The following is a 10,514-nucleotide window of genomic DNA, read 5'->3' on the forward strand; positions in this document are numbered from 1 at the left end:
GGGGAGGGGAAGTGGGGAGGGACACATCAAGGGGAGGGGGGGAGGGAAGACTTTAAAAAACTACAGTACTTCCAGGTAGAACAGAGAGGTGTTACTTCTATTATACAACAGCATTTTTTTTTGTTTAACATAGCAAAAATCGAGGTGCATGACAACTTTGTTAGGTCTAAATTCTTCTTTTCTATATAATCTATAAAGTTACTCCAGTCTGTGTTTTTCCTCTTGTCACTATTAGCTGTTAATCTTTCTGTCAATAGGTCCATATTCATGACATCATACACTTTTAACATCCATTGTCTATTGAAGGGATTTCTAACACCATCAGAAATGTGTTTTCTGATGGTCTTTGGTGACCCCTCTGAAACCCCCTCGCGACCCCCCCCCAGGGGTCCCGACCCCCAGGTTGAGAAACCCTGATCTACATGGACCCGTTAATGCAGTTTGAAGCTAGTTTCAATCTGCATCTGACAAACAACCAACTCCGCCCAAAGCATGCAAAGCAAAGTTCTCCATCTGCACCAATAGTCTGCAGTTTGTGTCATCCCCATCCAGGGTTTCTCATTCGGAAACATGTGCTATGTGACTGTTTGTCACCTTTGCTGTATTTTCTGGGGTCTGCTATTGAAGGCCTTCATGGCTGGAATCACTGGGTTTTTGTAAGTTTTCCGGGCTGTATGGCCATGTTCCAGAAGCATTCTTGGCTCGACATCATTCTCTCCTGACATTTCGCCTGCATCTATGGCAGGCATCTGCTTCCTGCCTGGGGGATCCTTTGTTGAAAGCTGTTAGCTGGCCCTAACTTTCCACAGATGTATAAACATCACTTGCCTAGTTTCCAACAGACCTCATAGCCTCTGATGATGCCTGCCATAGATGCAGCTTCATTAGCATTGATTAGTCTTGCAGCTTCAAAGCCTGGCTGCTTCCTGTCCGGGGGAATCCTTTGATGAGAGGTGTTAGCTGGCCCTAACATTCCACAGATGTATAAACATCACTTGCCTAGTTTCCAACAGACCTCATAGTCTCTGATGATGCCTGCCATAGATGCAGCTTCATTAGCATTGAATAGTCTTACAGCTTCAAAGCCTGGCTGCTTCCTGCCTGTGGGAATCCTTTGATGGGAGGTGTTAGCTGGCCCTAACATTCTACAAATGTATAAACATCACTTATCTAGTTTCCAACAGACCTCACAGCCTCTGATGATGCCTGCCATAGATGCAGCTTCATTAGCATTGATTAGTCTTGCAGCTTCAAAGCCTGGCTGCTTCCTGTCCGGGGGAATCCTTTGATGAGAGGTGTTAGCTGGCCCTAACATTCTACAAATGTATAAACATCACTTATCTAGTTTCCAACAGACCTCACAGCCTCTGATGATGCCTGCCATAGATGCAGCTTCATTAGCATTGAATAGTCTTGCAGCTTCAAAGCCTGGCTGCTTCCTGCCTGGGGGAATCCTTTGATGGGAGGTGTTAGCTGGCCCTAACTTTCCACAGATGTATAAACATCACTTGCCTAGTTTCCAACAGACCTCATAGCCTCTGATGATGCCTGCCATAGATGCAGCTTCATTAGCATTGAATAGTCTTGCGGCTTCAAAGCCTGGCTGCTTCCTGCCTGGGGGAATCCTTTGATGGGAGGTGTTAGCTGGCCCTAACATTCCACAGATGTATAAATATCATTTGCCTAGTTTCCAACAGACCTCATAGCCTCTGATGATGCCTGCCATAAATGCAGCTTCATTAGCATTAAATAGTCTTGCAGTTTCAAAGCCTGGCTGCTTCCTGCCTGGGGGAATCCTTTGATGGGAGGTATTAGCTGGCCCTAACATTCCACAGATGTATAAACATCACTTGCCGAGTTTCCAACAGACCTCATAGCCTCTGATGATGCCTGTCATAGATGCAGCTTCATTAGCATTGAATAGTCTTGCAGCTTCAAAGCCTGGCTGCTTACTGCCTGGGGGAATCCTTTGATGGGAGGTGTTGATGGATAGTATTCAAAAATCTCTAAAATCAGGACAGTAAATAAAGAACAACTCTTTAAAAACAGGGGAATTCCAGACAAGAAACAACCAGAGTCAGCTAACATCTCCCAACAAAGGATTCCCCGAAGCAGGAAGCAGCCAGGGTTTGAAGCTGCAAGGCTATTAAATGCTAATCAATCTGGCTAATTCTAACATTCACACTTTCACCCTGGACATTCCATATATAAACTCCACTTGCCTAGTTTCCAACAGACCTCACAGCCTCTGAGGATGCCTGCCACAGATGTGGGTGAAACGTCAGGAGAGAATGCTTCTGGAACATGGCCAGACAGCCTGGAAAACTCACAGCAACTCAGTGATTCTGGCTATGAAAGCCTTCGACAACACATTCTCCATAAGATAATCAGGGCCAGCTAACACCTCCCAACAAAGGATCCCCCCAGACAGGAAGCAGCCAGGCTTTGATGCTGCAAGGCCATTCAATGCTAATCAAGCTGGACAATTGTAACATTCACACTAGCCTCCAACAGACAAGAGTTCTATCTTCCACCCTGGACATCATTCCATATATATATATATATATATATATATATATATATATATATATTAGGGCTGGTCAATTCGTTTCGTTAATTCGTATTTCGTTAAAAAATTCATTAATTTTTGAATTACGAAACGATTACAAAACATATTTTTAAACCTGGAAGTGTTTTTAAATATCGAAACGGCAGGCGCCAAAAAATTTTGTATTTCCGTCCATTTCGGAAATACGTAAGATGGCCGCCTGGCTTGCTGGGAGCTCTCCTCTCTCGGCGCCGGCTGAGCAAGCGAGAGGGCGAGCGAGAGGGTGAGCGGCGAGCGAGAGGGCGAGGGCGAGCGGCGAGCGAGAGGGCGAGTGAGAGGGCGAGTGGCGAGGGAGAGGGCGAGTGAGAGGGCGAGCGGCGAGCGAGAGGGCGAGCGGCGAGCGAGAGGGCGAGTGAGAGGGCGAGCGGCGAGCGAGAGGGCGAGTGAGAGGGCGAGCGGCGAGCGAGAAGGCGAGGGCGAGCGGCGAGCGAGAGGGCGAGGGCGAGTGGCGAGCGAGAGGGCGAGTGAGAGGGCGAGCGGCGAGCGAGAAGGCGAGGGCGAGTGGCGAGCGAGAGGGCGAGCGAGATGGGCGAGCAGCGAGCGAGAGGGTGAGGGCGAGCGGCGAGTGAGAGGGCGAGCGGTGAGCGAGAGGGCGAGTGAGAGGGCGAGCGGCGAGTGAGAAGGCGAGGGCGAGCGGCGAGCCGTGAGCGAGAGGGCGAGGGCGAGCGGCGAGCGAGAGGGCAAGTGAGAGGGCGAGCGGCGAGCGAGAAGGCGAGGGCGAGCGGCGAGCGAGAGGGCGAGTGAGAGGGCGAGCGGCGAGCGAGAAGGCGAGGGCGAGCGGCGAGCGAGAGGGCGAGTGAGAGGGCGAGCGGCGAGCGAGAAGGCGAGGGCGAGCGGCGAGCGAGAGGGCGAGTGAGAGGGCGAGCGGCGAGCGAGAAGGCGAGGGCGAGCGGCGAGCGAGAGGGCGAGTGAGAGGGCGAGCGGCGAGCGAGAAGGCAAGGGCGAGCGGCGAGCGAGAGGGCGAGTGGCGAGCGAGCGGTGAGCGGCGAACGAGCGGCGAGCGAGAGGGCCCGCCAGAGTGAGTGCCTGCCTTCCCTCAATAATAATTTCTCCTCCCTATTCTACTAAATTAATAATTAAATTTAAAAAATATTTTTAAAATATTGAAAAAAAAGGGCGCCATCTTTACAAAATGTTTTGTAAATATTTACGAAATTTCGTAAATACCGAACTTTTTTTTTGGAAAATTTTGTAATTATTTTAAATATCGAAACAAAAAAACACCCCAATTACAAATCGATTTTAGAAACAAATTTTTGCGTTGTTACCCAGGCCTAATATATATATATATAAATTCAATTTGCCTACTTTCCAACAGACCTCACAACCTCGGAGGATGCCGGCCGTAGATGCAGGCGAAATGTCAGGAGAGAATGCTCCTGGAACATGGCTAGGAAAACACACAAGTACCCAGTTTGTGGGGTCTTCCAGGCAATATCACATCCTCTCATTGCCTTTCTTTCCTTGCAGCTGGAAGGACAGCCCGGCCTTCCCAGATGGTCTGATCTACGAAGGGGTCAGCGAGAAACCACTCTCGTATTCCGGGGGAAGCGCAGCCCAGAGCGCCACTTTGCATGCGTTTGATGAACTCCTTGGAATACAGCATGGCAAAGAAAGCAGTAAGTCAGTGCGTTGAGTTGACACCAGACTCAGCTCCACCTCAATTTCAAATAAACCCCACTTCCATCTCTTAACTGAGACCCAAAGAAATCCCAAAAAACATGTGTAGTGGAATTCACACGCTGCATTCAACATTGTGCAATGCAATGAAAATGCAATGAAAGGAGGAGTCTTTGGGCAACATTAACTACCAAGGAGATGACTGATAGCATCCTGGGATTTGCAGTTTAAGGAGGGATGTTTGTAATTCTCAGTCCTGGATCTTTACAAATTGGGTCCCCCTTATCCAAAATACGCCCAAATTTGAATATTGGTGGGATAGGATGGGATTGGTTTTCTCATTTGGGAGTTGTAGTTGCTGGGATTTATAGTTCCCCTACAATCAAAGAACATTCTGGACTCCACCAATGATAGAATTGAACCAAATTTAGCACACAGAACTCCCATGATAAACAGAAAATATTGGAAGGGTCTGATAGGCATTGACCTTGAATTTTGGAGTTGTAGTTCACCTATATTCAGAGAGCACTCTGGACTCACACAGTGATGGATCTGAAACAAACTTGGCATGAATACTCATATGCCCAAATGTCAACACTGGTGGAATTTGGGGAAAATAGACCTTGACATTTGGGAGTGGTACTTGCTGGGATTTATAGCTCACCTAAAATCAAAGAGCATTCTGAACTCTACCAATGATGGAATTGAACCAAATTTAGCACACAGAACTCCCATGATCAACAGAAAATACTGGAAGGGTCTGGTAGGCATTGACCTTGAATTTTGGAGTTGTAGTTCACCTTTATCCAGAGAGCACTGTGGACTCAAACAATGACAGATCTGGACCAAACTTGGCACGGATACTCAATATGCCCAAATGTGAACACTGGTGGAGTTTGGGGGAAATAGACCTTGACATTTGGGAGTTGTAGTTGCTGGGATTTGTAGTTCACCTACAATTGAAGAGCATTCTAAAACCCACCAAGGATAGAATTGGGCCAAATTTCCCACACAGAACCACTATGACCAACAGAAAATACTGTGTTTTCTGATGGTCTTTGGCGACCCCTCTGACACCCCCAGGGGCCTGACCCCGAGATTGAGAAATGCTGGCATTTATTTATTTATTTATTTATTTATTTATTTATTTATTTATTTATGATTTGGCTCTTTTAACTGGGATGTTAATATTTTAATGTGTATGGTGCTGATATTTTAATCGTGTAATGAAGTGGCATTGTGTTGTTATTGTATATTTTTTGTATGTTAACACATGTTGTGAACCGGTCCGAATCCCTCTTTGAAGGTGAGAGGGTCGGTATATAAAACCTCGAAATAAATAATAAATAAATAAATTTATTTATTGAGTCATCAGCAACCAGTCAATTATATTACATTTCTAACAGAACGAAGCAAACAAACACACAAAATACAAAAATACAAAATACAGAATACAATATTTGTGAGTTTGGTAGTTGATGAAATGTCCTTTGACCAGTCTCTGGCCCCTTGGAGTGCCTCTGGTGTTGCTGCAAGAAGGTCCTCCATGGTGCATGTGGCAGGGCTCAGGGTGCATTGCAGCAGGTGGTCAGTGGTTGGCTCCTCTCCACACTCACATGTTGAGGATTCCACTTTGTGGCCCCATTTCTGAAGGTTGGCTCTGCATCTGGTGGTGCCAGAGCGCAGTCTGTTCAGCGCCTTCCAAGTCGCCCAGTCCTCTGTGTGCCCAGGAGGGAGTCTCTCATCTGGTATCAGCCACGGAGTGAGGTGCTGGGTTTGAGCCTGCCACTTTTGGACTCTCGCTTGCTGAGGTGTTCCAGCGAGTGTCTCTGTAGATATTAGAAAACTATTTCTAGATTTAAGTTGTTGACATGCTGGCTGATATCAAAACAGGGGATGGGCTGGATATGTCCCTGCCTTGGTCCTTTCACTATTGGCTGCCACTTCCCGGCGGATGCCAGGTGGTGCAATACCGGCTAAGCAGTGTAATTTCTCCAGTGGTGTAGGGCGCAGACACCCCGTGATAATGCGGCATGTCTCATTAAGAGCCACATCCACTGTTTTAGTGTGGTGAGATGTGTTCCAGACTGGGCATGCATACTCAGCAACAGAGTAGCATAGCGCAAGGGCAGATGTCTTCACTGTATCTGGTTGTGATCCCCAGGTTGTGCCAGTCAGCTGGCTGATACCCAAACAGGGGATGAGCTGGAGATGTCTCTGCCTTGGTCCTTTCACTATTGGCTGCCACTTCCCGGCAGATGTCAGGTGGTGCAATACTGGCTAGGCAGTGTAATTTCTCCAGTGGTGTAGGGCGCAGACACCCCGTGATAATGCGGCATGTCTCATTAAGAGCCACATCCACTGTTTTAGTGTGGTGAGATGTGTTCCACACTGGGCATGCGTACTCAGCAGCAGAGTAGCACAGCACAAGGGTAGATGTCTTCACTGTATCTGGTTGTGATCCCCAGGTTGTGCCAGTCAGCTTTCGTATAATATTGTTTCTAGCGCCCACTTTTTGCTTGATGTTCAGGCAGTGCTTCTTGTAGGTCAGAGCACGGTCCAGAGTGACTCCCAGGTATTTGGGTGTGCTGCAATGCTCCAGTGGGATTCCTTCCCAGGTAATAATCCTCAGAGCTCGGGATGCTTCTCTGTTCTTGAGATGAAAGGCACATGTCTGTGTTTTAGATGGGTTGGGGATGTATTCACTGTGTCTGGTTGTGATCCCCAGGTTGTGCCAGTCAACTTTCGTATAATATTGTTTCTAGCGCCCACTTTTTGCTTGATGTTCAGGCAGTACTTCTTGTAGGTCAGAGCATGGTCCAGAGTGACTCCCAGGTCTTTGGGTGCGCTGCAATGCTCCAGTGGGGTTCCTTCCCAGGTAATGATCCTCAGAGCTCAGGATGCTTCTCTGTTCTTGAGATGAAAGGCACATGTCTGTGTTTTAGATGGGTTGGGGATCAGCTGGTTTTCCCTGTATGCTGCCATAGTGCCATCACATTCCTTCCTTAAAAAAACAACAACTGTAGATACTGTTTGAATATATGAAATCCCGCTGATCTCTCCTTTCGATGTGTCCTTTCCCAGCTGCGTTTCTGCACAGAATGAGGGAATACATGCCACCCGACCATCGGGCCTTCATTGAGGAAATGCAGTCCTTGCCTCCACTGCGGTGCCACGTTGTGTCCTGCGGCTCTGCAGCGCTGCGGTCCGCATACAACGAGTGCGTGGCTGCCCTTTCGGACTTAAGAACACACCACCTCACCATCGTGGCCAAGTATATTGTCATTGCATCTCACAAAGCCAAGGGGAAATCCTCTGCTCTTGGATCCGTTGGCCACATGTCTTTCCTGGACGAGACTGGAACGGGCGGCTCAAGAATGCTGAGCTTTTTGAAAAGCACCCGTGATGCCACCAGAGAAGCCATGATCACATCCTAAGAGATTCCAACTGTATTATTGTTATTTTATTATTTGGTCTCACCAAACCACAACTCCCAGGACCCATAGCATCGAGCCATGAACTCACCAAACCACAACTCCCAGGACCCATAGCATTGAGCAGTGAACTCACCAAACCACAACTCCCAGGATCCATAGCATCGAGCCATGAACTCACCAAACCACAACTCCCAGGACCCATAGCATTGAGCAGTGAACTCACCAAACCACAACTCCCAGGATCCATAGCATCAAGCCATGAACTCACCAAACCACAACTCCCAGGACCCATAGCATTGAGCAGTGAACTCACCAAACCACAACTTCCAGGACCCATAGCATCGAGCCATGAACTCACCAAACCACAACTCCCAGGACCCATAGCATTGAGCAGTGAACTCACCAAACCACAACTCCCAGGACCCATAGCATTGAGCAGTGAACTCACCAAACCACAACTCCCAGGACCCATAGCATTGAGCAGTGAACTCACCAAACCACAACTCCCAGGACCCATAGCATCGAGCCATGAACTCACCAAACCACAACTCCCAGGACCCATAGCATTGAGCAGCGAACTCACCAAACCACAACTCCCAGGACCCATAGCATCGAGCCGTGAACTCACCAAACCACAACTCCCAGGACCCATAGCATCGAGCCATGAACTCACCAAACCACAACTCCCAGGATCCATAGCATCAAGCCATGAACTCACCAAACCACAACTCCCAGGACCCATAGCATCGAGCAGTGAACTCACCAAACCACAACTCCCAGGACCCATAGCATTGAGCAGTGAACTCACCAAACCACAACTCCCAGGATCCATAGCATCGAGCCATGAACTCACCAAACCACAACTCCCAGGACCCATAGCATTGAGCAGTGAACTCACCAAACCACAACTCCCAGGATCCATAGCATCGAGCCATGAACTCACCAAACCACAACTCCCAGGACCCATAGCATTGAGCAGTGAACTCACCAAACCACAACTCCCAGGATCCATAGCATCAAGCCATGAACTCACCAAACCACAACTCCCAGGACCCATAGCATCGAGCCATGAACTCACCAAACCACAACTCCCAGGACCCATAGCATCGAGCCGTGAACTCACCAAACCACAACTCCCAGGATCCATAGCATCGAGCCATGAACTCACCAAACCACAACTCCCAGGACCCATAGCATTGAGCAGTGAACTCACCAAACCACAACTCCCAGGATCCATAGCATCTAGCCATGAACTCACCAAACCACAACTCCCAGGACCCATAGCATCGAGCCATGAACTCACCAAACCACAACTCCCAGGACCCATAGCATCGAGCCGTGAACTCACCAAACCACAACTCCTAGGACCCATAGCATCGAGCCATGAACTCACCAAACCACAACTCCCAGGACCCATAGCATCGAGCCATGAACTTACCAAACCACAACTCCCAAGATCCATAGCATCGAGCCATGAACTCACCAAACCACAACTCCCAGGACCCATAGCACTGAGCCGTGAACTCACCAAACCACAACTCCCAGGACCCATAGCATCGAGCCGTGAACTCACCAAACCACAACTCCCAGGACCCATAGCATCGAGCCGTGAACTCACCAAACCACAACTCCCAGGATCCATAGCATCAAGCCATGAACTCACCAAACCACAACTCCCAGGACCCATAGCATCGAGCCATGAACTCACCAAACCACAACTCCCAGGATCCATAGCATCAAGCCATGAACTCACCAAACCACAACTCCCAGGACCCATAGCATCGAGCCATGAACTCACCAAACCACAACTCCCAGGACCCATAGCATCGAGCCATGAACTCACCAAACCACAACTCCCAGGACCCATAGCATTGAGCCATGAACTCACCAAACCACAACTCCCAGGACCCATAGCATCGAGCCATGAATTCACCAACCACAACTCTAGGACCCATAGCATCGAGCCATAAACTCAGCTAACCACAACTCCCAGGATCCATAGCATCAAGCCATGAACTCACCAAACCGCAACTCCCAGGATCCATAGCATCGAGCCATGAATTAACCAAACCACAACTCCCAGGACCCATAGCATCGAGCCATGAACTCAGCTAACCACAACTCCCAGGACCCATAGCATCGAGCCGTGAACTCACCAAACCACAACTCTCAGGACCCATAGCATCGAGCCGTGAACTCACCAAACCACAACTCCCAGGACCCAGGCTCTGTTCAAAATCTTCCAAAGAAGGAGTCTCCACCACACTCTGGGGCAGAGAGTTCCACTGCTGAACGGCTCTCACAGTCAGGAAGTTCTTTCTCATGTTCAGAAGGAATCTCCTTTCTTGGCAGTTCAAGTGGTATCAAGCTGCATTAATTCTTCAGTGTAGATGCAGGAATATTGCATTCAAAGCACCCCCAACAGATGGCCATCCAGCCTCTGTTCAAAAGCTTCCAAAGAAGGAGCCTCCACCACGCTCCGGAGCAGAGAGTTCCACTGCTGAACGGCTCTCAGAGTTCCTCCTCATGTTCAGATGGAATCTCTTCTCTTGGCAGTTCAAGTGTTATCAAGCTACATTAATTCTTCAGTGTAGACACATGCTTAGTATACGAATAGTATAATGTGTTGGGCGAGTGAGCTTATCAACAAAAGACCCTCCTCGTAAATGCACAGCAGAGTAACTTATTAGCAGCAGTACCAGTAGCCCAAAGTGATAGAAAGAACAAAAACACAATGTTATATCTTCCTTAGGAGGCTTTTCTTTATAGCAAAACAGTATGGTTGCACTATTCACAAGAACAAGGTTTCCTTAACACAAAAAAGTTCTTTATTCTTCCTTCTTTGTTTC

At 48.4% G+C, this 10,514-nt stretch overlaps 1 protein-coding gene across 1 annotated transcript in view; it reads left to right on the forward strand.

Moving 5' to 3' along the window:
* The window catches only part of IDO2 (indoleamine 2,3-dioxygenase 2), a 55,802-nt gene extending 48,122 nt beyond the window's left edge, over nucleotides 1-7,680 (forward strand). Inside the window, exons 9-10 of the mRNA XM_067470647.1 lie at nucleotides 4,079-4,227; nucleotides 7,313-7,680. Coding sequence (XP_067326748.1) covers nucleotides 4,079-4,227; nucleotides 7,313-7,665 — 502 coding nt within the window. The 3' untranslated portion in view covers nucleotides 7,666-7,680. The remainder of the gene's footprint in view (nucleotides 1-4,078; nucleotides 4,228-7,312) is intronic.
* Nucleotides 7,681-10,514: the final 2,834 nt, after the last annotated feature.

Source organism: Anolis sagrei, chromosome 7 (assembly GCF_037176765.1).
Source record: "Anolis sagrei isolate rAnoSag1 chromosome 7, rAnoSag1.mat, whole genome shotgun sequence".
Classification (NCBI taxonomy): domain Eukaryota; kingdom Metazoa; phylum Chordata; class Lepidosauria; order Squamata; family Dactyloidae; genus Anolis; species Anolis sagrei.